Source organism: Betta splendens, chromosome 16 (assembly GCF_900634795.4).
Source record: "Betta splendens chromosome 16, fBetSpl5.4, whole genome shotgun sequence".
In the NCBI taxonomy this organism is placed as follows: Eukaryota; Metazoa; Chordata; class Actinopteri; order Anabantiformes; family Osphronemidae; genus Betta; species Betta splendens.
In genome coordinates, this window is record NC_040896.2 from 12,778,477 (window position 1) to 12,802,942 (window position 24,466).

A 24,466-nucleotide genomic window follows, 5' to 3' on the forward strand; every position below is an offset into this window, starting at 1 on the left:
CTATTATTGCAGTTCTTTTTATATGCTGAAATCAAAATCAAATACAGAACACAACAAAATATTTTGTTCAAATTTACAGAAAATAAAGTTGACTGTACAATATTTATAAAGGCTTCATACAGTAGTGCAGATGTGGTGACACATCATTTGATTAGCTAAAAATCAAGGCACCAGTTAAGCTCATTTGGTGAGTTTAAAAACAAAGTGCATCAATAGACATTAAAAGTGTTTTTAATCAAAATAAGTTAAGCACAACATAACTTGTAATACCGTAAATGTTTCACCCATAAAAGATGATTTTAGTTTGCACTGTTGATGTGGTTCAGGCTTTATAATGTGAGTTCCAAGCGAGTGTGAGCAATGAACGAGCTGGAGCAGAGGAGGGGATGTAGCCCACAGCTGGATCCCACACTTCAAACTGGATCACTGATGGTGACCTAAAAATAAACGCAACACTGCTGAGTTACTTACCTGTCCTTTTATTTGTATATGTACTGATTTAAGTACCTGTTCAGTATGATGAGCACTACTGAGCCATCCGGTCTGATGAAGGCAGAGTACTGGAGGCCTGTTGCTCTGCTGGGGGACACCCCAACTCTCTGAGACCCCTCCAACAGGAATTTGCTGTGAACAAAAAAGTTATTTTTGCTGATCCCATTTCAGTGCCAGGTAGTAGCGACCCAGTCAGAGTGAACACAGTCACATTTAGCAGACACCAGAGCGGCTACTACCTGAAGTGGGCCATGCTGTAGAAGGTTGGCTGCTTGTAGAAGACGTCACGCTCGGCATCCACAATAACAGGGCTGTCGACAAAGTTTTTGACCCAGTTTGGCCCACCAGTCTGGTCCAGCACCAGGTTCCAGTCAGTCCAGCCCACCACATAATGATTTAAGTCCTGCCACAGAGAAAACGCCCACAGTTTAGTATCCAGTCTGTTTAACTTTGGAAATGTTTATTTAAGCCAGTGGAGTTTTTGTCTGTGTTTTGTATAAATGTCATAAGGACAACACATCTATATAAACACATGCCTTCCGGATTCTCCACATGTGTACAGTCTGAAGGCACCTCAGCAAAATGGACTGACTGGAGGGAGTCCAGTTTCCCTTTGAGTGAGAGTGAAAGCAGAAGAAAGAAAACCCCTCCGGCGCCTGGAGGCAGATCCAACCCCGTGTGCACAGCGGAGTGGAACTTGTAAACCTGCATTGCAGCATCCAGGGAGGTCGACTCACCTTTGTGGAACAGCTGCCAGCTTCTTCACGGCTCACATCTGCTACGGCGGATCTCACTGAACAATCAGAAGGCTTGTGCCTGAGGTGTGATGAACTCACGTCTATGATGTCGTGTGCGTACTGCTCCGCCCTGTCCCAGCTCCCCAGCTTGACTCCTCTGTCTGTAGGACTCCACCCAGCACAGGCCTCTGTGCCAAACAGGTAGTATTCTGGGTAGATGTGATGGGTGGTTCCCAGGCTTATCTCAGCCGGGACCAGTTTGTCAAAGTACCAGTGGACCGCCACGCCGTGGATGTACCGTCCTGCGTGAATGTCACTCAGCACCTGGAGGGGCAGGGACAAGTCAACATTCGCCTCCACATTCAGGACAGGAGAGTTTTAAATATGTTCTGTCGCCTCGGGCCACTTGAAACCTACTGTGAGACTGACCTTGAGTCAGTGTCATCAACACATTCACTCCCGTTTGTACAGGAGTTAACTTTCTCCTCGCCTCATAAAGAGTGAATTATATCAACATGTATCTATTTATATCTATTTTCTGTGTCCTTGGACTCACCACTCGGGCCCAGTGCGGCAGCAGCAGGCGGTTGTCATCTAGTATGAGGATGTGTGTACGCGCGTACGATGACGCGTGCAGGGCAGGGCCGAGGTCCAGCGCCACCCAGTCTCTCTGCTCCTCGGGGGTGAAGCCCAGAGCCTGGAAGCTGCAGCGAGACAAACACACGCCTCAGTCTGCTGTTAATTCTGAAGGCTCGTGCCGTTTCACATGAATCGTATCATAAAAACAAACTGAGCGAAAACCTGTAATTAGCCATCTCTCCTGCAGAGGGCTCATTCCCCGTCGTCAGAGCCCAGAAGGTCAAGTTATATTTAGCGTATTCCTCAAGGAACCTGAGAGGAAGGAGTCACGCGTCCATTATATTTCCCTCGTATCATTCATTATATTCATGCAACACCGCATTTAGGTTAAACTGCACGTCACCTGACATAGTACTGAGCCCATGCCTTGTGCACCTTGCCGCCGGGCTGGCCCTTCAGGGAGCCCTTCCCCGTGAGTGCACCATTGGTTTTCATCCAGGCAGGGGCGCTCCAGGCGCTGGCCAGCAGCGACAGAGGGCGAGGAGACAAGGCCTGGGCTCGCTGCAGGAGAGGGATCTGAGACAGAAGGGCGGAGGAACTATAAAACCACGACTACCAAACTGTAGTGTGTGGGGAAAAAACAAGAGGTACCTTCATTTTGACGTCCTCGGGGGCTAGAGTGAAGTTGTCCAGGTTGTAATCTCCGGGCGTGTCCGCGTACGTGTACAGGCGCGTGGAGAAGTCACAGCTCGCCATAGGGACTCGTACCACAGTGTAGCCGATACCTGCCAGAGACCAGGCATCAGGGATGAGCTCATGAAGGTACCATGGTTTATAACATACAGTCTTTTCATTGGGTTAGGGTTAAAGAGGGTACCTTCACTGGAGAAGTACTGCTGCAGCAGCTGATTCTGTGCACCAGCAGACAGGGACAGAATGTTAATGGCTGCTGCATCTGTCATAGCCCCACCAAATCCTCGGATCCTCTGGTACTTCTGGTAGGGAATAATAGTCAGCCGGAGTCCTGGAAGACACACACGGACACTCTAAACGCACTCTGGACACCTGCACACACACATCCCGGGCGTCAGCCCACGCCGCTCACCTGCCCCGCTGCTGTTGGCCTGGACCTGACCCAGGGCCGGCTCCAGTCTGCTGCCTGCCAGGCTGCTCAGGAAGGAGGAGAAGCGTCCCAGCGGAGGCAGGGTGACCGACCCCACGCTGTCACAGTAGGTCGCGTTGCACACGCACACAACCGAGTCATGGCCAAAGTTCCTCGCAACACATTTATTGCTTCCTGTGAGGAGAAAGCACGCAGGAGTTTTGCAGGTACCGAGTCTTTTTGTGGTATTTTGACTTTTAACTAAGTAACAGGCCTTCTACTGGAGACAACACTTACAGGTGCATCTGAGTGAATCACACTGTGTTGTGTTACCTTCAGAAAGCGTCACTTCTGCTGTGAGGACGGTTAGAGCCAGAAGCACGGGTGGTGGTAACGACAGCGCCATTTTCTCTGTAAAACATGCAGACCATTAAATGCATCTACATTTGGGCAGAGCAGTTGTGTATTAAGTACACAGCGACTCAGCAGTTCGCTGTCGCGTCTTTGTGATTAGCTTACAGCGGTTGTCTCGCCTTAGCTGGTCCTGACACAAACTCTGGCATGTCCTGGGTCTGTTTACACTTAGCCGTCAACTTGACCAGGCTGCCGCTGCAAAGATGCTTGTTCCGGGAGATGGGACAGCCGGTCACGTGACCGGCCAACCTTTCACATGACCAACGACCAGCGAGTCACGACAGCCGCCAGGTGGCGCTGCGCGGCCACGTAAAGAGTGTTTAATATTTGCAAACTTTACGGATTTACCGAAATCGATACAATTTTCAACATCAAGCGTTTTCGTAACGTGTTTATTCCTAATAGCAACAATGTCAATTTTAATAACGTATTTTAAATTAAATTTAAAAATGCCTCTTTAATTTACTCTTGCACACATTACACTGAATTTTTCATCCATCCATCCATCCATTTTCTTAACCGCTTACTCCCTAGTGCGGGGTCACGGGGCTGAATTTTTCAGTTCAACAAAATTGAAGTCATCACATTTTACTATAGATCTGAACTGAAATACAAATCATTTTTTTAAATACTTTATTATCAAACAAACACATGTGCATCATAATTTACAGGGAGATAAACAGACACTGACATATACAGAAATGTGTACGTTTGTGTTTCCAGGACACTGATGTGTATGTGGTATTCATGTGTGATTTAAGTTTCTGTGACTTCATAAAAAGGCACAAACTCTTTCCAACATTGCTGGATTTCTGTCGCTCAGAAAAAGGATTTCCTTCTTCCCTTCCTGTCTCTGGCCTGATGACAGAAATAAGACAAAGTCAGTTTAATGTCACTCACAGGTCACTGCTGTGCTGTAACTGAAAAGTGAGCAGCATCACTCACTCTGTGGATGCTGCAGCCAGTGGCGGTCCAAATAGTAGAGGTAACAGCTTTCAAACTCCTTCTCACTGTAGTTGGACACCGACACTGGGATGAATGGGTCCATGTTGTCAAACCCCCTCTGATAAGTACAACAAGAAAACATGAGGGTTCAACAAAAAAGCTCACCATCATCAAATCATGTTCTGACACACAATAATAAATGAGATAATTTATAACGACACAGTGAAGAAGAAAAAGTATTCTGATAAACGCAAATGTTTTTAAAGATTCATCCAGAGATAGAAGGACTCACATTGTTTTTAAACATAAAGTAATGTATTAAAAAAAAAGCTGAAGTTACGCCCACATATTCAGGGGTCCACATGCACCTACATGAGGATTATTATGCAACTACTATTATAACCCAGTGAACCAACAAAGTCCACTGTCCAACAAAAGTATTGCCCAACTAAATGTTTTCTGGGTATTTTTTTTTATAAAGATTAGAGTAGTGCAGCCTTGAGGTCAGACCTGCCATTCCCTGACTAATGACCAAAGATAGTAAATAGAAAGAAAAGACTAATCTGCTGTCAGAGCATGAAGGCAGGTGCTACAGATAATGAAGTAAGACCAATCTGACCACTGACCTCTCCCAGCAGCTCCTGTGGCAGGTAGGCAGATTTTGAGGAGTAGAGAGAACCCGTCTGGGACAGAGTGGTGATGATGGCGCCACCCGTCTAAGACAAAAAAGTGAAAATTAATGGTAACAGTCAAACTCCTCAAGCAACTGTGCTCAAAACTGTTACGTGTTTTCATCTCACCCAATCGTTTTTCATCAGCTTCCTCAGGTTATGAATCAAAGTGAGTTCATCTGGATCCACCTGATAATAGTGAAGATAAACAGACAGAAACAGTAAGACACCCTATGTGTAGAAGCTGAACAAGAAGCAAGCATCAAGAAAATTATAAAGCCTTGAAAATATTTAAATGTTTTCTCACAGCGCTTTTATCCTCCTTATTGATGGTGGATCTTCCCCACAGGGCATTGACACCATCCACAGCCACGGCCAGGCGGAAACTTGACTCTGGCTGCCCACTTTGTAGCCTCAGTTCCTTCATCACCGCCCCCACCACATCAGTACTGCTCTTCACGCGGGATATACCCTGCAGCAAAGAAAACACCATCAAAGCCTGATAACAATAAATTATACAGGGAATTCAAACTGACTAAATATTAGCAATTTATGATTCTGCAGTCGGAGGTAATCTAAGTAACTGAATAGTCAAGTGGCAATCATTTCATGCAGAATTCCTCTAAACTCTTAATATAGAAGGCACAGCTGGAAAACATTAACAGCCACCTGAAAATAGCTTCTCTGCCAAGTCGAACACTTGATAAACTGCAAGATGTGAGAAATCCACAGGCTGCACATGAATCAAGTGCTTGTTTCTGCCATTGTAAGTGTGGCACCAAAAGACTGTGCTTATCCATCACTGCGCTCAGCTCATCGACTATTGAGCACTAGTAAGCGCAGGCAAGATGAAAGACGAAGGTTTAATAACCCCCGTGGGGAAGCGGGCAGGAAACAAGCACAGAACAGGAATCAGACAGAACTGAACTGATGAAACTGATTTGGAGGGTGGGATCAGCCACATCTATAATTAATACAAATAAATACTCAAAGGCAGGAGAATAGAATGCTGGCAGACGATGACTCACCCGATCCACCAGCTGTCCCAGTGGACTTCCCTCCTCAGTGAACTCTCTCTTTGTCCACACATAACGTTGCTTTGTCTTTATCTGGGCAGGAAACAGCACAATCTTACCCTTTTACACTGACCAATTATATATGAACCACGTTCTCCTTTAAGCTCAAAGGTTTCTCCCTCATAATAGAAATGCAGAATGTAGTTAAACTGTCGACTTAATACTAATTCCACGTCTCGATATGATGTGACTACTTACCTCATTACATATTTAACTATGTCCACTGGGTGCTCTTAGAACTGACTCATATCCATTTCTTTTTATATATTCAAGAGCAGCAGCATTAAAATTTCCTTATAGTAATAAACCTCAAGCCATTACATCGCTAATATGCTGTGCAAAGACACTACTTGTGAATTAAATAAAAGGTCTTCTTTTTATAGCTCTACATGTAAGAACACTCAAATGATGACAGTGTAATTGCTTCGCATCTGTGTGTCACCAAAACTTCGCGATAACTTTGTAATGTGTTACCTTTGAAAGGAACTGCTCGTTGGTGATTCTGAAGTCACGTAACCACTCTGTGGCTTGTAAAGGTTGGTCAAAGCGAGAGGTGTTGTAGGATGAAGGAAGTAGCTCCCTGCAGTTTTTCACCCATTTGAAAGCTGTATAATAAAATGAGGGGTTTTAAAAACAGTGTAGTTACTAGGGCTTTTCTCCTATTCCTTTGTTATGTCTCACCATCAGGAATATGCAGCACCATCCATCCTTGTGTATAACAGTAATGTACTGTGTGACAGAGAGACAACGTCTTCCCAGTCCCCTTCAGCCCATCTGAACTATCATCTAAGGCCAACAACACATGGAATCATGATAGTCAAAAAAAGAAGAATGTGTTCATTTTTCGATGTTTTAAAGGATACAGAATATATATCGCAGTGCTGGTTTGCTGTAGTCTGCTTTCTTCAGGTAGGAGATGACCTCCAAAGTTGGTTGCCTCACCATCACACAGGCCTCATTAAAAGTCTTAACCTAAAACAAAGTAGTATAACGTTTTTCTTTCGTTCTGCATTTATAATGAGAAAAGATGATAAGAACATTTACAATAATCAACAAGCCATTAAGTAAAACCTACCTGTTGCTCGTAGCGCCAGGGAAGCCCATTAGGGAACAGTTTGTGGACGTGTGCTGAAGGAATGGTGTAATATTGTCCGATATTTCTTTCTGTCTGATCTGCCTGGATAAAGGTAACCAGACCAGTCACATATCATACACTATACATAACTGCTAATGTAAACACACACAATGCAAACAGGAAGGTGCATCACATGGTGAAGACCGGATTTGTCTGGACACTGGTTAATGTCAGCTTTGCTTACTGGATCGCTATCCTGAGTCCTGAAAACCGAGAAAAGCTCAGGGTCTGCCTTCACCGACACAGCACCCTGCTGCTTCCCACATCCACTGGTATGGAGAGACCTTACATGCGCTACCTGCACAGTTTAGCAGAACAATCAATTTAGTACTTATGTAATTAAGTATCACATGTCCAAAGGTTCACATAAGCTCACAGGCAGTATTTGTAATAAATACAGAAAAAACATATATACAGATAGGGATAACATGACATATTTAAGCAAACAACTAACAAATGATACTAACCAGCTACAATTGAGCACAAAAAAAACATTGTAAACAAATTGTTCCACCACTAAGCAGTTTTGACATTTTAACAAACACAATTCAATATAACAGTTTAAAGTCATAATGCCTAAGCCGTATATGCTTTGCAACAGAGCAGCTGACCCTGAAGAATTAGCACAATAATTTAATATTACTATGATGCTATATTTTGTTTAGTGCTTATATAGCACTAAAACCCCTGGGTAACATCTTACCGTCTGTCGCAGTCTGAAGGACAATCTGTGAAGTGCCATGATCTGAAACACGGAGGACCACTTCAATTAAGAACATTCTCAAGGAACCGGTTAAAATGTAATCACACGGCGACGCTGTCACCTTGCAGAAACACCGAGCTTAAAGCTATGCTAGTTGTGATAACTGCTAGCAGGCGTGAATATGTAGCCATCATTGTTATACTGCAGTTCGTCAGCATAAAAATGTATTTACCAACAACTCAGCTCCGTATATGAAGAGGGGCCGATGCTGATAATGTCATCTACTGCAAAACGTCCAGAATCTGGGCTGTGTGGAAGGTAAACTGTGGAAACCTCGAGACGTCAATGTGCCTCTGCTCCACAGGACACCGCCATCATGCTTCACAAAGCAGGAAGTGACGTAGCGCAACCACAAATCTGTTCAGCCAATCAGGTGAAAGAAGCTCGGCGACAACTACTGAGGAAAATGGAGTTTGTTAGAGGGACACATTTCACAAGTAATATCAATAATAGGGGTTAACACAGCGCTGCTCGGTTTTATCATCCAGAATGTATAGGCTTTAAGAAGGTTAGGGAACAAGTCAGGGAGACAAAACAAACGAGTAAATTAATTAAGCAAGCAATTAATCTTAATTCTTCTGTAATGTCTTTTTTTTCTTTTTGCTATTTTATTAATAGTGTACAGACTATGGATTTGGCAACTAAATTAAATGCACAAATGTGTAAAAAACTGTTTTATAATTTTTTATTAAATGTTGAAGTACCAACTCTTAACGTGTGTTTATTATATAAAACATTCCAGAAAACATTCTAGTCTAAATAAAATAACTCCCAACCTGTGTAGGTCTACAGCAGGTGATATATAACCAGGTAGAGGCAAACTACTCTAGGATTGCATGCAGCATAGAGTGTTGCAATTTAAGGAGTGTTTTGTTTAGTAATACTAAACAGAATATAATACAATATAGTGAGTTTTTTTTAAATAAATAAGAAAAGGCTTCACTGTCTGAAAATCTCTAAACCAATATACTTTCATCATGGATTAAAAGATTACTGGCTTAGTGGTTGAAGGTAAAATAACACTAATATGTATATTAATTGGAATTTGGAGGTTGACGATACATAATTGTGTTAAATTAAAAAATGGGCAAATGTGTTAGTTCTATTTCCACGTTTTTCTTTTACAAAAAAACTACAAGGACGTGTTCTATAAATGTGTTTTTAAAAAATGTATCGAAATCGAAAATGTATTGGAAATTTGCACGCTACACTTTGCCATTAACTTTTTGAGTTCGTCCCTTTCCCTCCCGCCTTTGCAGGATGAACTTTATATGATGCAACTTTTGCGCCTCTCTCCAAATCCTTCCAGGAGCTACTTCTGCCAAGTCGTCGCCATTTTATTAAGCCTCTAAATAGCCCTCCCCGATCGCCTATTATCAACCGCAATAAGATCCTGTGGTGTATTCGCCGTTTTATCTCCTCCCCTGCCCACATGAAAATGGCCACGCAATTGCATTCCCGCACATCCACCGACCGCGCTGCCCTGGCAGCCTGTAATAACCCGGCACACACACACACACACACACACACGCTCGCGCACGCCGCTGCAGCTCTCAGCCCGTCGCCCTGACACGTTAACAGCCTGTATGCAAACGAGAGCACAATCCGAGCCATTACCACAGGCGGGAGCGATGTAACTTTCCCCGAGAGGAGTGGGCAGAATCCGCTCCAGCGTAACCAGTCCGCCACCTAGCTGCGGAGACGCGCCGACGGAGCTCTGTCGACGGTACGATTATGAAAACACCCGCGCCAATGTTGTGCCATAGACGGCTCCGCGCTCGGACGGGACTGAAACTCGGCTTTAGGGGCTGTTTTAACCTCCGACGGCCGTAGTTATGTAATCAAAGCATCATCTAAATGCACCAAAAGCCGCGGATTGCTGCTGGTGCGAAGCGGAGAACAGGACAGCAACACCTTAACCTCCTGCCTGAACGCAGTTGGCTCCGGGACGCGCTCGCGGGTGAGTAGCCTACGTAGCTTCATGGGAGCTTGTCATGGCAGTCCGCGTTAACGCGTGCAGGCCTGTCATCATCAAGCCGCTCAACGCACACTCTGTTAGAGTGCATTTCGAGCATCCGCTTTGCGCTAATTTTATCCCTTGTTGCTGCGCGCGTCCTGCCCTGTGTTCGCGGTGCGCGGTGATATTTCTTATTACAATGTTGCTGACAGCAGCAGAAGGGCTGGCGGAGGACAGACAGGCGAGGGAACGGTGGCCGGGGACCGATCCGCGTCCAATAAGAATAAAAAAAACACCACCACGAGCACATTTTGATGCTACGTAGCCGCCACTTCCATGTTGAGTTTCAGCGTGCAGCGGTGCGACGGTCGAGGTCGCGCGAACGTGCGATTATATTTTTAATATGGCGATAGGAGTGACGACAACAACAACACGTGCGCGTGTGTATGATTTGTAAGTGCGACAGCGTCGGGCTGCCAGTGATTTTCGGAGGTGCGCAAAGTCATTATGAAGAAGGAAGCTGTTGACGTGCTCTGCGAACCAGCGATAGGTTGCTGAGTGCGGTAACACCCCCACTGCCCGTACTGTATCTACAGTAGCAACATCAGTTAGCCTACGCAGCTGCGACCTGGGTACACAATGTACGACCGACACTTTTCTAATACGCCAACTACGGGGAAGCGCGCGCGTATGTGTGTGTGTGTGTGTGTGTGTGTGTGTGTGTGTGTGTGTGTGTGTGTGTGAGAGAGAGAGAGAGGGGAGAGGGGACTGTAGGGAGGGGGGAGACTCACGTGAGAAACTTCCCTGCACCCTGCGTGTGTGTGTGTGTGTGTGTGTGTGTGTGTGTGTGTGTGTGTGTGTGTGTGTGTGTGTGTGTGTGTGTGTGTACATACGCACGCTACATCCCCCAGCATTTTTTTTTAGATGCCATCACACCAGCCTAATTTCCAGCCGGGCTGCTGTTGTCAGGCAGACGGTAATAGTGTTGTACTTACTGGTGATAACGCCGTCATGGGATGGCGATGATGGCTGGAAATATGGTGGGCTATTATCATGATTTAATCGTTGTCTCGGCGCGGCTGAGGAACCACACTGACTTCAGTGTCAAGTCCACCCATCATCCTGTCAATGGAAATAGCTTCTGGTCTAGTGTTGGAATAATTCAGGGTTATGCTTGAGACGTACGGCCCCGGAGAGTATAAAAAGCTATTAGTATGCTCTCTGACTGATGCTGAATGCGTTTGCCCTTTTAAGTTTGAAAACCTGCCACTTACTCCATTCTTATCACTTTGCACAACAAGATGGAAACCCACGCGGCTCGTACCTGTCTCCCCCTCAGCCGGCTCTGCTTGATGCGGGTCAGGCTCCTGGAGCACGGGTGGTGGTAAAAATGCCTGCCGTTGTTTAGGAATACCGCTGTCCATCTCCACGTTGGGTTTATTTTACTGGAAGGCGGTTCGGCCTTGAGAATGCTTTCCAAAAGCGTTACGTAACGCCAGTTGCTGGAACAGATGTTGATTTGAGCTCAGTGCGATTCAACGCACGGTTTTTTGGGTGCGGAGGGACCGGGAAGCACGAGAGATGGCCCACTGAGCTCCTAAATGAAAACATTATCTGAGATGCTCTTGTAAGTTTAAGGAGGTAGTTCAGTGTGTTGAGAGACAGATGAGCTATTTCATAAGAGGCTCTCGGGAGAGAGAGGCAAGAATGCTTGGCAGGGTGTGTTTTATTAGAAAATGGATGAGTGTCTTCCTTAATGAGAGGGAGAGTATAGTGACGGAAGAATGGCAGATGATGCTGTTCAATGTTGATACGTTGGATTAGAAAAAAACTGGGCCGGACTGAGAGAGTGAAAGTTTTCCTGGGGAGGTGAATGTTATTTCAGGGTGTGTTACTTTGCAGTAATGTCACATTAAAGGTCCATTTACAATGGGGTCAATGAAAAGCTTACTTGACTTAGAGGAAGCAATGGGAGGAGGAGGAATTCGCGATCCTTTCCAAAAATAAGTTTTACCCTTTCCTTTGGATTTGTGTTACCACTACTGAAAGGGGAGGAGGGGAATGGTCGGACCGTGAATGGAGGGATTTAGGTTGGAGAGGGGGATAAGAATGGAGTGGAGGCGGAAATATGGTTCTGATTAACATGGATACTGTGCATGAGTTGACCATTTTACTGTGTGGTCTACCGAGAAAGCAGCGGAGCGAGCGAGCGAGCAGGCGAGAGAGTCGATGGGACGAATAGACAATGCATGCAAGCGCTCTCTGGCAAACATGAAAAGGGGAGTTTCAGAGAGAAAAGAAAGTACAGCAGAGGGAAGAGTGAGAGAAGACGTGCTTGTGGGAGTAGCTGAGAACAGAAGGCGCAAAGACAGTGGGGAAAGGGGGGGGGGGGGGGTCTAGATCAAGTGTTTGAATCAGCCACGAGCTGATTGATTGATGCATTGATTCGGGGAGAGGAGTAGGAATCAGAGTGTAAGGCGTTTGTGTAGGTTTACGCGGTGTTTGCAGCCCTTCGCTTTTGTTATTTACAGATTCTCAGTGACGACCGACTGAGGCTGTAAAGAATGCGAGGAGCTCTTTCTTCCAGTTAGCGCCGACATTCTGGGAACCGGCGACGTTGATTGGCCCCTGGGCTTTCTGTATGATGAGATCATCTCTGTGGACACAGACTTTAGCACCTCGCTACAGCTGCCTGCAGCGAGGGGACTTTCCCCCCGATGCCTGTGCTGCTGCTATTTAGCATCTGAGTTCACTAAAATGACTAATCACTGGACTCTGTATCCTTCTGTCTGTCTTTTCTTCTCCCTTCTCTGCCTCAAGCCTAAAAGGAGAGAGAGAACCTCACCGGATGAAGGCTCCCTGCCGCTCGTGGACCGTTATAGGATAATCTTTTCGAGAATCTCCCGACCCACACCTGCATTCTGCCCTTCCACCTTGAGGCCGCCAGCTGCGCTAGGCTACTTTAAAAGTGGTGTGGTGGATACCCCGCAGTATCCTGCCGCTCCCCCCTGACGTCTCTGATGGATCAGAGAGTGAAGGGGGGATCCCCTCCAGTCACAAACTCTTTTTTAGACCCAAGCTCTGTACCTGAAGACTCTGAACAGGACCAGGTGGCAGAGAAAAAGAAAAGGGGGGAGGGGGAGGATGAAGCTGGGAAGAAGGAGGAGGAGAAAAGAGGAGCGGGGAGGAAGAGGGAAGGAGACAAGGGGGCCGTTCTGGAGTTGCTCATAGAGGGGCGCTGTGGAAGTGCAGGGCAGCAGCAACTTCAGATTTCTGGGAGAGATACCAGCTGCCCTGAGGGGAACGTACGACTCCGGATTGGACTCCAGGCCAAACGTACCAAGAAACCGCCCAAGATTCTAGAGAGCTACGTCTGCAAGCCCACCATCAGGACCTATCAGAGGCAAGGCAGGGGGGGGCCGCTGAAGGGGGATGGTGAGGGGGGAGTGGGCCAGCAGAGCAAGAGCAGCGCCGCCACGGACGAGGCAACCAGAGAGCAGCGCTCAGGCTTGGATGCGGTCCAGGCCACATCCAAACAAAGTACATCTGCTGCTTCACCGCCGCTTGCATCATCATCGTCTTCGTCATCACAGCCGCCGTCGTTACCACCAACATTTACGACAGCTTCCACCCATGCGCCGGTCCCCGCCGTGTCCAGCCAGGGGGCGAAGTCTGCCAAGCAGGTAGGCAAACAACGAGGACACACACACACGTTCCTCTCAGTCAGCTGTCGAGATTAAAGCTGCTTTTAGTGGAAGTTGCCGTGAAGGTGAAATGAAAGAATAATAACCCTGGCGGAGTGAGACCACTCATGTCCCATCTTTATGCTCAGTCGTAATAAGGTCAAATGAGCTATTTTATCAATAGTGAAACCTAAGCAGCATATTTAAATAAACAGACCTATAAATAGGAAAACAGCACAGCAACCATTTGGAGCTGTTACAGACATTGGTCCATTGGTCCTCATGACGATCACCCAAGGGGAAGCTTATTGCTTTAGCTGCACAAACGCCACTCAAGCTGCAGCATACCAAAATTACAGGACAAGTACGAAATGTCAAGCCTTCTCATCTGTATTAGTGGCAATTTATAGCTACCAATAGCGCAGCTTTCTCTCTCTCTTTCTGTCTCTGCCAGGCTCTCTATATCCGTCCCTCTCTTCTATTTTTACATCTTCCTCTTTTCTCTACCTGCTCTCATTTATCTTTCACTCCCCCTCGGTCCCTGCCCCACTCCCTTCCTCTCTGTTTCTCTGCCTTTGTATTTCTCCTTTCTGTGTCAACCCCATTCCTGTTTCCATCACCTCACTTCGTTCCTTCTCCTCGATATGCCCTCCTTTCTCTGCCTGATTAAGTCATTTTGTCCTCGCTCTCTTTTTTTAATGGGCAGACAAAAACAAAAGCATTTCAGTTATTGTCTGTGCCCCCTTGTCCTTCACTGTCGTCTACAGCAAACTAATGGATGTCACAGCCATGCCTGCCGATGACAGACTGTGTGTTTGTCTCCTTTAGGTTCCGATCAAACTGGCCGATAAGACAGAAGTGAGTTCCATTGAGAGAGTGAAGAAAGAGAGGCTTCCCAATGTCGGTGGCCAGCCTGTCACTGCAGGCCACAAACCCTGCTCTCCCACAGCAGACCGACCAGCTTCAACAGCTCCTTCCGCGCAATACGTCCAGACACACTCTGAATCAGAGACCAGGAATGAAGGAAACACATCCAAGAAACACAATGGTTTGGTGCAGACGACGAGACAGAAGGGACTATCGAATGGGAAAAGCTCGCCTGACGTCCTTGGTTCTTCAAAACTCCGACTTGTAAAACACAGCAGTTCCTCCGCTTTCTCTTCCTCAGATAGCTCAACAAGACATCCTGCCTCCAGCGCAGGGAAAGAACTGACTGTCTCTGATAAGCCGAGGCCAGGGTCTCCTTCCTCAACCTCATCTGCCCCCAAACCGCTGTCCTCCTCAGCTCTGGATGTCTCATCCCAATCCCAAGTCCAGGATTCCTCTTCACGGCTCACGCTAGAAAAAAGGAGAGAGAAAGAAAAGAAAGCTAAGAAGGAGAAACGGAGAGACAAGAATTCTAAGCGAGATCAGTTGGAAAGAGCAAAGAGTGAAAGCAGAAAGGAGGAAGGCAAGAAGAAGAAAAAGGAGAAAGGAAAGGATGGAAAATCAAAGCACAGTAAAGAAAGGGCTGAAAGACACAGGACCCAGGAACTGAAGACTGAAAGAGGAAAGGCTGAAAGAAAGGCGGATAAGCTCAGTCCAGACAGAAAATGGACTGAGGACAACAGTGCAAAATGTGCTGAAACAGTTGATAGTGGTAAAGTGGATAAAACCTGTAAAGTAGCAAATCCAGACCGACCAGAAGAGAAAGACAAGACAGATAACAGTTGCAAGCCAGCTAAACACGCTGAGCCAGCAATAACAGGTGACACCAGTAAATCAAAAGAACAAGACAACCCCAGACATTCAACTGTGCCTCCAAGCCACCCCTCTGCTCCCGCTCCTCCTTCTCTGCCCACTCTTACTGGCCGTGCCGCTGTTTCTCCCCCTTCTTCGCCCCAAGAGCAGGACAGCCGACCGCTTAAGAAACGTAAAGCCAGACGCCCCAGCTGGACTAAGCTGGTGCACCGGGCTCAGAGGGCAGAAAATCAGGAAGCCCCTTCAGATTCCCAGCATAATCCTTTACCAAACTTTTCCCAGAACCCCAAGGCACCTCTTCCTGCCAAGGCCACTACTCAGCAGACTGATGAATCAAACCCAGATCCATCAAATTCCTTAACCAGCAGTTCCCCTACTTCTTCTACTGCAACCAAACCTCCATCTCCAAAGCAGAGCCACTCCACGTCAGACCCGGGTCCCTGTGCGAGCAGATGTTCCGTAACGCCTGCTCGAAAAAGGGGCCGCCCCAAATCCCAGGGCTCTAGTTTAGACGAACCTCCCCCTAGACTTTCACCAAATGTTTTGCCAACTGAGGTGCCTCCTCCAGGGTGTGACGGAGTTCAGAAAGCCCCTGTGATTGAGCCAAGCCCAAAGCTACAGTGCGTGGAGCAGCCTCGGCCCAGCCCCAAGAAGCGCGGCCGTCCTCCCAAACGGCCGCTCCCCGAGGACCGGGATGCACTGACTCGCACTGAAAACGCACACAGGAATAAAGATTTCCATCCTCCTGTAAAAGGGAGCAGGCAGCTAAAGATCAGGAGGCTGATTAATGAGATGAAGAAGAGAAAGAGGAGGAGACTTCACAAGGTAATGCTCTCTGGGTACGTAGGAAAGGAGGGAAGGGGCAGCGAGGCGGCAGATGGCGAGACATCTCTAAGAATGTGTAAATCGATAGAGACTACAACAGTACACACACTCTCAGCCCTGTCCTCCTCCTTTGGGAGTAAGCTGGGCCCTCAGATTAATGTGAGCAAGAGAGGGACCATCTACATGGGCAAGAGGCGCGGGCGCAAGCCTAAAGCCCAAACAGCCAACCTCAACACCCAAACCTCCACTCAGTCCCTTTTCACCAACCCCTCGGAGACGTCTCTGTTCTCGTCCCACCATCCTCACCCTCAGCCATCTCACCCTTTTCCCTCCCCGTCGCTCACCCACTCGAGCGGGGCCCAGAGTCCTTACAGTGAGGGCAGCTTCACAGACCCCGCCCCTTCGCTCCTCTTCCCTCCCCCCTTCTCTCTCCCTTCCCCGTCGTCGTCCTGCACATCTCCGCGTCCTCCCTCCTCCTCCTCCCTCTCGTCCTTCGTTAGGAAGAGTTGTCCGTGTCAGGGAAGGCATCACTTCCCCTTTCACCAGTCCTTGTGCAAGCTTTCCTGTCCCACCCCCCCACTTCATCACACGCCTGGCTCTCCGGGCCACCTGAAGGAGGCCACCCCATCCCCCCGCAGTGAGTCGCACAGCGAAGAAACACTGCCCAGCGACAGCGGCATTGGCACCGATAACAACAGTGTTTCTGAGCGAGGGGAGTTGAGAGGAGCCCGAGACATGCTGAGGTTGGGTCAGGGCTCAGCCGTGATGCTTGGGGGTCATAGACTGCCCTCCTCTCACGTAGACCGCCCATCTCCAGTCTCCTCACCCCTCTCTCATATGCCCAGACTCACCAATCCTCTCAGCAACTCCACGCCTGTGGAGCGACACAGGGACCGGCACCGCCACAGACGGAGGGACTACGACTGCCCGTCTTCCTGCGCCTGCGTGTGCCCCTGTTCCTGCCCTGGACACAAGCCCTGCGCTGGTCCCGACTACTACCCCTGCCACGCGCACGCCGCCCCGAAGAGGCCGAAAAATAAACACAAGAAGAAGCACCAGCAGCTGCACATGCAGGATCCCGAGTTCCTGGCTGAGCTAGAGGATTTGATTGGTCAGTTCAGCGAGGTTCATATCGGACGGCGGAGCTGGGTGAGAACAGGACTGGGGCAGAGCTTTGATGGTGTGACTGGAAATGTTGCCGGAGGAAGGCGCCATCATTCCTCCTCCCATTCTCACCGCTCCAACATCTTCAGGATAAACCTGAATGGCTTCTACTCTCCTCACCCGCCATCCTATCCCGCCAATCCCTCCTTCCCCCCTCAGTCTTTCTACCCATGCCAGCCAGTGCATTGCAACCGAAAGCCGGATCGCAGGCAGTGTGGTTGCCCGTCAAAGTTCCAGGAGACCATTGAAAACATGGGCTTTTACAGCAGCTATCCATCAGCCACGTCACTCTACCACCACCTCCCTAGCTCCTACGCACTTCCATCCCCTCACCAGTATGCCCCCCATCAGCCCCACCACGCCCACTTCCTCCTCAACCCTGCCAGGTTCCACAGGCGGAGGAGCAGGTTGCTGAGAGAAGGGGCTCTAGGAGGAGAAGCAGAGGGAGACATGGGAGTAGGAAGTTTAGGAGGCCCACATCTGAGCTCAGGGTTCACGTCCAGCTTCTCTTGTGGCTGTGGGAGGAGCGAACACAAGCATAAGCATAAACACCGACACCGGCACTGCGAACGGGAACTGGACGACGACGAGGAGTTACAAGAGGAAGAGGAAGAAGACAGCTTAGAGCGAGAGGGCTTAGCCAGCTCAAAATCAAGGTCAGGGTTAGTTTTGGGGCAAGGAGACGCAGGAAGGATAGGGACAAGAGGACTGGGTCGCATGCTGTCTAAAGAATCACCTTGGTTATGTGAAAATGGAAATGAATCCTTTTCCTCTGTTGCTGCTGCCACATCATCATCGTCCTCCTCAGAGAGGTACAAACACACATCACTCACCTCACTGGGGCTGGGCTCCTCTCACTTGTCTTCATTCGGAGGAGGGTGGGGGGCCCTGGGCCAGAGCTGGACGAAGTTTGGGGCTCTGGGGGGGACGGGATATGGAAACTCCACCTGGAGATGCTTTCCCACAGAGCAACGTGCGGGAAAGTCGATCGCCTCGGACGGAGAGGACGAAGACGGCGAGGACGGCGAAGAGTCACACCTGTACAGGACTTCCTCGTCTCCAACGCACACCAACCTCTTCACATCTGCTGCCATGGCAACGGGGGGGAGGGGTCTGAGGAGCGGACTAGCCAGTAGGAATTCAAGGAGCGGTGACAGGTCATGGAGGAGAGCCGGGCCAGCGTGGACAGAGAGGAGAGAAGGTGAGGAAGCATGAATGAACGTCTGCGTGCTTCTGTTCGATATGTTAGCATTCGTGCTAATACTGGAGCAGATACTGGGACACATGCGTGTAAGAATGAAAGGCGACGCCGGCCTACACGCTGTGGCAGCATGCTGAGTTCTGAGAGGTTCTCTTCACTTGCTTAGTTCGGCAGGTTTTCATTATTTGCACAATGTGCAGATAATTCTGTGGCAACAGGATTGTGCCCAAAATAGTCCCGGCACCGCTTCTTCTCAGGTGTTGTGGAGCCACACAATAAGTCTGGAGGGTGTTTGAGAGGAAATCAGACTCCGCTCTTTTTATAGCTAAATTTCACTCCCTCTGCCGCGCGGGAGCCGTGCCTGACGCTCGCGCACCAACACGACCACTTAGCAACCGCTCTCCGTAGGAATGTTCGAAAGGTCTTATAGCGGGAGGGAAGCGTCTTGATGGGAAACTGCCAAAAAAAAATCTTTGAAATCTTCCCCGTCTGCAGCGAACCGCATGCCGTTGCAGCCCGGGGCTACCCAGTGAACACAGTCATTAGTTAACCACCAGATTGGCTATTTAAAGCGCGGCCGATCCCTCACCGCTGGCCAACAGGGCCCATTTGACTTGGAAAAATCCAATAAGGGAAGAGTGGTCAGTCTTGTCAGGGATCGTGGAAAATGGAACAAAAAGACAGATGACCTCAGGAGTGACTGATGAAGGAGGAGCACAGGGTTAGGTCGGAATGGGTGTAAAGGGGGGAAACTGTTGTTGTCGGAGGAGGTGGGTCATCTCAGTAGTGCAGCTCCTCCTCTGTCTGCTCCGTCTTAAGATTGTGTTTCACATTAAGCGGGTGTGCAGAAACGATTTGTGTCGCTCTACGGTGTTTGTGTGCATTCTTGTGTTTCGTGTGTGTACATAAATCAGTTCTTAATGTATTTCCCAGAAGAGATCTGGTCGGAGGAAGTGTTGTGACTCACCTAATCGCTGGCCCATCCACATGACTCAACCTAGACTGGCCTCACCTCACACCTCCCGCTGGCTCAATTCCTGATCCACATCTGTCTCATTTCCTTTCTGCCACTTACCCGCACCCTCCCCTCCCCTCCCGCCCGATCCCCTTTCACCCCCCGTTTCTGTCTCATTCACTGCAGGTTTACAAGGTGACTCAAGAAGCCAGGGGCAGCAGAGGAGCTTGCCAACTCCTGACAGCGCGGCGGTGAAAAACAAAAGGAGGCCGGGACGGCCCAGGAAGCACCCACTGCCTTCCACTGCATCCTCCCCCACACTGCCTCCCTCCACAGCTCCCTCCATGTCATCACCCAGCCTCTTGCCAGGACACACCCACTACAGAGACGAGAGAGACGTGGGAGGCGGAAAAGACGAAAGAGGGCCGGAGAGAGACCGAGGAGGTGACGCAACAGTGCAGCAGGTGTCAGAGTCGGAGCTGCAGGCCAAAAGGAAGCGAGGACGGAAAAGAAAACATGGTGACTCCCCTTGTCATCAGAGGTAAACACAGCTGCATTCAAAAGCCCCTGAGCTGGTTGACTTGAAAATTCAATACAACCACTCACTACTGTTAAATTAACCCACCGTTTTCAGCACTGTGTGCTAAACCAGTGCCTTTCTTTCTTTCTCTTTTTCCTCTCTATCGTTCTATCTCTCTCTTCATGCTTTCTTTTTAGTGTCGCCGTGGACAAACCCGAGCGTGACACCGCCGCTGAATGTTTTAGCCAATCACACGTGGACCAGGCTCCATCCCAACCAGTATCCATCCAAAGAGAGGAGAGAGCCGACGATCCTCCCAGGAAGACGTTTCTGAGGGCAGGTCTTTACTCTGACGATTACAAGACTACAGAGTGAGTTGACAAATTTCATAAACTATTAACGTTTTGCTATTATTGGTTTATTCATTGATGCTTCCTTCTCTAGTCCTCCCTTGCAGGCCCAGCATATGGAGTACACACCTGGAGAGCATGAGTACTCCCTCCTACCTGCTCCAATTCATGTTGGTGAGTGTGAGTGAGTGTGGCGGTGGTGGTTTGCACCGATTGGTTTGACTTGGGATCATCAGTCGTCGGTCTAAGCTTCTTTTCCGTCCTCCAGGGAAGTATCTGAGGCTCAAGCGCATTCACTTCCAGTTGCCCTATGATGTCATGTGGCTGTGGCAGCACAACCAGGTACAGTAGTGGCATTTACTGTAATAGAGAACAACATCTTTGAGCTGTTTGGCGTGATGTGCTGGGATTCTGTTCTCATCTTGATTGTTAACAGCTCCACAGGCAGCCTGCCGTACCTCTGAAGAGGAAGCGGCATTACTGTGAGTTTCCAATATTAGAAGTGTTATCTTCACGAGTAGTCGATGGGTCTGAAACAGGCCCCTCCTTCGGGATCTCACCGCTTACCTCTCTCTGCCTCAGGTCGGCTGAAGGAACGCACTGTGTTCTCTCACCAGACAGCCGTGAGTTCTGCTGAAGAACGCATCCTAAGTAATTTGTTTCCTAAACCTTACACACACCTCAAGTTGCTTTTTATTGTTTCACAGGAGGTGAACTCCAGCGACATCACGAGCCTGTTCCCTCACCTCGACATAGAGCCTTTGTCCAGCAGTGAGAGGTACGGAAGGATCGCTGTGATTCACAATTTAAGATGAACCCCTTTATTCAGTGAGCTAACGTCAGCGCTGGCGGCTATTGCTTCTCTTACTTGTTTGCCGGGGGGGCAGGAGCTTTGTGGTGAAACACCACGTGTTCCTTGTGAGGAACTGGGAGCTGGTGAGAGACCGACAGATCCGGCTGAGGATCGAGAGGGAGAGAGAGAGAGATGCGGAAGAGGAGGAGAGGGGCTCGCGACGTCCGTCGTCCTGTGATGGAGCCAATGGGGACAACAGCCACATCAAGTCAGGTCCATGAAGCAAGTGTGTGTGTTAGTTTTTGTTTCTGTAGGTGTTCGTGTATGCATACGTGTACGTGGTTGAACTCTACACATATTCATTTTGACTGTACGTCTGTCTTCAGTGTCCAGTGTTTGTGTTTTTTACTGTGTGTGTGTGTGTGTGTGTGTGTGTGTGTGTGTGTGTGTGTGTGTGTGTGTGTGTGTGTGTGTGTGTGTGTGTGTGTGTGTGTGCGCGCGCGTGTGTGTGTGTGTGTGTGTTTTCTGCTCACGGCTCGTCATCCTCATATTTGGCTCTCTTCATATCATACTCAGCAGCACAAACTCGTGGTTTTCCAACCACAGAATGTCAGCCTGCAGAAATGTTCCCCCCATTTCTATCCTCCACTGCTGGAGTCCAAGCAGGCATCAACTTTCCCCATTAGCACTGAAACCACAGTTTCCATCAAAGACTCCCTGACTGATTACAGATAGAAATCAAGTGAAATAAGGACACATTTTGTTGGTTTAATACGCCTTCACTAACATACAGAATACGTCTTGACCTCTGACCCTCAGATCACTCAGTGGGGGTGGAGGTGACGGTTATCAGCAGTGACCCCCTCCACCAGTGTCAGGACACCTCCAGCTCGCTCACTGCCAGCCCCTGTGTGAGTTATCCAACGCAACGCTGCCCACTGAAAATACATCTTCTTTTCTTGAATGCAAATTTCCACAAGGATAAAAATCTGCTTTTGCAATTACTTGTGCATACTTGTTCACCACAGCCCACAAAAACCCAGAACGGAGAAGAGGAGGAGGGAGAGGAAGAAAACCGAGGGGAAGAAGAGGCCTGCAGCAGAGAGCAGAGGAGGAAACGGCTGAATGATTTACTTTTGACCCTGCAGCATTCATAAGCTAATAAAGAGGTAGGTAGAGCATCAGATACAGAAACTGTAAGCGGCATGGGCATTGTTTGATGAGAATATCTTACCTTATGCAGGTGGTACCACTCTGAAAAGGGACCAGGCCCACCACCGGACAGAAGCTGATGTCACAACACTGCTATTAACAGTAGTAGTGCCTCAGAGAACACGTGAGAAAACGAGACGAGAGCTGGAAAATTATAACGACTGAAAACGCAAGAGAGAGACATCTCACACGCTGACAGATGAGTGTGTTGAACCTAGCGCTCTAAAGGCCATCACACCAAGGATGAAACCATGGCAACACATCTTTTGATCGGAACGGCGAGGGATGAAAGAAACAGAACCAGACTGTCCCAGAAGAAAAAGAGAAACCGACCAGCTCAAATGAATTTGCACTAGTGCTGGATGATCAAGCACACTAAAGATTGTATGACACATACACTTTGATTGCTCTAACTTCAGCACCTTACGCAAATGAGAGACAGAAACGGCTTGGAGATTGGAAGTGGACGTATATGGTACTCAGTATTTCAGCTCGGAAGTTTCCAAGAGACGTGGAGCTCACAAGCTGCCCGGGGGGAATAAAAATGTAGCCTGGGCCCTAAGTAGGTCAAAACTGAACCCACATTTACTCGTTAAGCTTTCAAAGTCACTTTGCACCTTTGGGAAATGACACGAGGAGAAGCGAGCCGGTTAAAAGCTGTTGAGACAGTGTTAGGGTTTTTCTTCACTTTACCAAGACAGTGTCTGCTATGTACCAGTGAATCGGCAGAGGAGGGGGTGGGCTTAGTGACAGGAATTTTGGCATCGCTGCAAGAGAATTTCTAATGAGCTTTTAAGAAAGAAGTTATTTTTTAAAAAAGAAAGCTTGATTACGCTCGGCTAAAGAGATGGACAAAATATATTCATGATTATTGTTGACTATTTTCAGTATTGCTTCCTGGGGAACGGAGGGGACAGGGGTAGAGGGTGTTTTTGTTTACTTCAGGCTGCCTTGGAGAAAGTTTTGCTCTTTGCTTCAGAGCATTGACAATCAGAATGTCCTCGGGGGGGAGAAGGGAAAAGTAGAGAATAAGAAGTTGAACCGATTTGCCCCAAATGCTCTGTAGAAGTGCCATGTTGTCTTGTGTATGTACCTAAGCGAACTCATGCAGTCTTTAAAGCAATATCTCTGATAAGGACTATATAAGGACTTCCTTTGTTAGTTTTTTTAAGTTATGAATATTTGAGGATTGGAGGTCGTTTTTGTGTACAGATGCATAGTTGATTGTTCTCATCGTAGGAGCAACGGATTAATCCACGTAGTGGAACCATAAGCGTTTAGTTTCATGTGAATGTACATAAAAAGACCTGTTTTCCTTCTGTCGGTAGTAGTGTGATAAAGTAGTATTCCACATGACAATACTATTGGGACTATACAGAAAAAGCTAATATTCAAATCTAGATTTCATTTAACGACTATGTTTTTAACTAGTTACAGCTGACCAATGTACCAGGCATTTCTCTCTACAGTTGACATGATTGTATATGACTTGTTTTGTAGAATTACATAATTTGCCTCTTTTTTGGTCAGACAATCAGTGAAAGTGAATTTGTTTTTCCAGTGTTACATCTCTTCTCTCTCTTCAGTAGTGTGGCTTTTCATACCAAGCCAAGAAAGTGCAATTTCTTTCACTGTTTACATACTCTATGTATATTTTTCCTGTTCCTTTTTTAACTAAGAGCACTACATTATTGCCAGTGGATGATTAACTTTATAGCAAAGGTACATATAAAGACTTATTTATCTAGTTTGCATGACATGTAACCTTTGCCTGTTGCCTCTGATATTGTGCATCTGAAATACAAAAACATCAAAAACAGGTATAATTCAATGCCATAGAATGTCAGCTCAACATTTTTGCCTCTATATCCATAATAATAAAAGCATTTTATGTCTCCAGACTCAGAGCCTCGTCCTCACTGGGCAGTAATGTTAATCTGCTTGAGCTAACAGTGCTATCTAGTGGTGTTGGATTGTATATCTCCTGCTGTGTTGTCCTTTATAATGACCCACAAAGGAGGACGTTATCGGAGGAGCACGGTTACAAGAGGGGGGAGGGCTGCAGCTCACTCTGGAAAATGTATTCTCCTCTTTCTGCCCTTCACAACATCCGTGGGCATCCTGGGATCTTTTGATCTGAGCATAAAGGAGA

At 47.8% G+C, this 24,466-nt stretch overlaps 3 protein-coding genes across 10 annotated transcripts; 1 reads left to right on the plus strand and 2 right to left on the minus strand.

Annotated features, from left to right (window-relative positions):
• Position 1: 1 nt before the first annotated feature.
• Positions 2-3,580, minus strand: gba (glucosidase, beta, acid). 3 transcript variants are annotated; one of them, XM_029129279.2, is made up of 12 exons: positions 3,430-3,580; positions 3,244-3,321; positions 2,914-3,105; positions 2,686-2,832; positions 2,460-2,593; positions 2,212-2,384; positions 2,031-2,120; positions 1,786-1,933; positions 1,329-1,553; positions 732-895; positions 508-624; positions 2-437 (listed from the first exon to the last, which is right to left on the minus strand). In XM_029129279.2, exons 2-12 carry the CDS (start codon positions 3,314-3,316, stop codon positions 323-325), a joined length of 1,578 nt encoding a protein of 525 aa, XP_028985112.1. In that variant the 5' UTR covers positions 3,317-3,321; positions 3,430-3,580; the 3' UTR covers positions 2-322. The 3 variants fall into 3 exon arrangements, with proteins under 3 accessions (XP_028985112.1, XP_055359362.1, XP_055359363.1); XM_055503387.1 differs by having other exon boundaries at positions 1,230-1,553; XM_055503388.1 differs by having other exon boundaries at positions 1,230-1,553; positions 3,444-3,554.
• A 360-nt stretch (positions 3,581-3,940) lies between these two features.
• Positions 3,941-9,673, minus strand: dap3 (death associated protein 3). 2 transcript variants are annotated; one of them, XM_055503389.1, is made up of 14 exons: positions 9,532-9,673; positions 8,087-8,308; positions 7,855-7,896; positions 7,336-7,449; positions 7,092-7,193; positions 6,880-6,988; positions 6,698-6,790; positions 6,491-6,621; positions 5,969-6,049; positions 5,248-5,412; positions 5,070-5,129; positions 4,896-4,985; positions 4,270-4,387; positions 3,941-4,182 (listed from the first exon to the last, which is right to left on the minus strand). In XM_055503389.1, exons 3-14 carry the CDS (start codon positions 7,891-7,893, stop codon positions 4,097-4,099), a joined length of 1,188 nt encoding a protein of 395 aa, XP_055359364.1. In that variant the 5' UTR covers positions 7,894-7,896; positions 8,087-8,308; positions 9,532-9,673; the 3' UTR covers positions 3,941-4,096. The 2 variants fall into 2 exon arrangements, with proteins under 2 accessions (XP_055359364.1, XP_028985836.1); XM_029130003.3 differs by lacking the exon at positions 9,532-9,673 and having other exon boundaries at positions 8,087-9,450.
• Positions 9,674-9,732: 59 nt separating this feature from the next.
• LOC114843444 (histone-lysine N-methyltransferase ASH1L-like) lies at positions 9,733-24,215 on the plus strand. Of its 5 annotated transcripts, XM_029129995.3 has the most exons (14): positions 9,733-9,874; positions 12,692-13,554; positions 14,383-18,484; positions 19,626-19,980; positions 20,157-20,330; positions 20,404-20,483; positions 20,578-20,651; positions 20,746-20,791; positions 20,892-20,932; positions 21,017-21,087; positions 21,197-21,375; positions 21,922-22,013; positions 22,131-22,271; positions 22,346-24,215. In XM_029129995.3, the coding sequence occupies exons 2-13, from the start codon at positions 12,892-12,894 to the stop codon at positions 22,257-22,259; spliced, it is 6,006 nt and encodes a 2,001-aa protein (XP_028985828.1). In that variant the 5' UTR covers positions 9,733-9,874; positions 12,692-12,891; the 3' UTR covers positions 22,260-22,271; positions 22,346-24,215. The 5 variants fall into 5 exon arrangements, 2 of the variants coding, with proteins under 2 accessions (XP_028985828.1, XP_028985830.1); XR_003783584.3 differs by lacking the exon at positions 22,346-24,215 and having other exon boundaries at positions 21,197-21,370; XR_003783585.3 differs by lacking the exon at positions 22,346-24,215 and having other exon boundaries at positions 21,197-21,388; positions 22,131-22,179.
• The last annotated feature ends 251 nt before the right edge of the window (positions 24,216-24,466 follow it).

What these genes read in the sequence shown, in the direction of transcription:
- gba (XM_055503387.1), bottom strand. Translation starts at nt 3,316, where the DNA reads ATGGCGCTGTCGTTACCACCACCCGTGCTTCTGGCTCTAACCGTCCTC. An exon ending in CCGAGGACGTCAAAATGAAG is followed by an intron (nt 2,385 to 2,459) that starts GTACCTCTTGTT and finishes CTTCTGTCTCAG; the next exon opens with ATCCCTCTCCTGCAGCGAGC. An exon ending in GTGCTCATCATACTGAACAG is followed by an intron (nt 438 to 507) that starts GTACTTAAATCA and finishes GTTTATTTTTAG; the next exon opens with GTCACCATCAGTGATCCAGT.
- dap3 (XM_055503389.1), bottom strand. Translation starts at nt 7,893, where the DNA reads ATGGCACTTCACAGATTGTCCTTCAGACTGCGACAGACG. An exon ending in AGCTGATGAAAAACGATTGG is followed by an intron (nt 4,986 to 5,069) that starts GTGAGATGAAAA and finishes TTTTTGTCTTAG; the next exon opens with ACGGGTGGCGCCATCATCAC. An exon ending in CTGGCTGCAGCATCCACAGA is followed by an intron (nt 4,183 to 4,269) that starts GTGAGTGATGCT and finishes TTCTGTCATCAG; the next exon opens with GCCAGAGACAGGAAGGGAAG.
- LOC114843444 (XM_029129995.3), top strand. Translation starts at nt 12,892, where the DNA reads ATGGATCAGAGAGTGAAGGGGGGATCCCCTCCAGTCACAAACTCTTTT. An exon ending in GACGATTACAAGACTACAGA is followed by an intron (nt 20,331 to 20,403) that starts GTGAGTTGACAA and finishes TTCCTTCTCTAG; the next exon opens with TCCTCCCTTGCAGGCCCAGC. An exon ending in GGCTGTGGCAGCACAACCAG is followed by an intron (nt 20,652 to 20,745) that starts GTACAGTAGTGG and finishes GATTGTTAACAG; the next exon opens with CTCCACAGGCAGCCTGCCGT.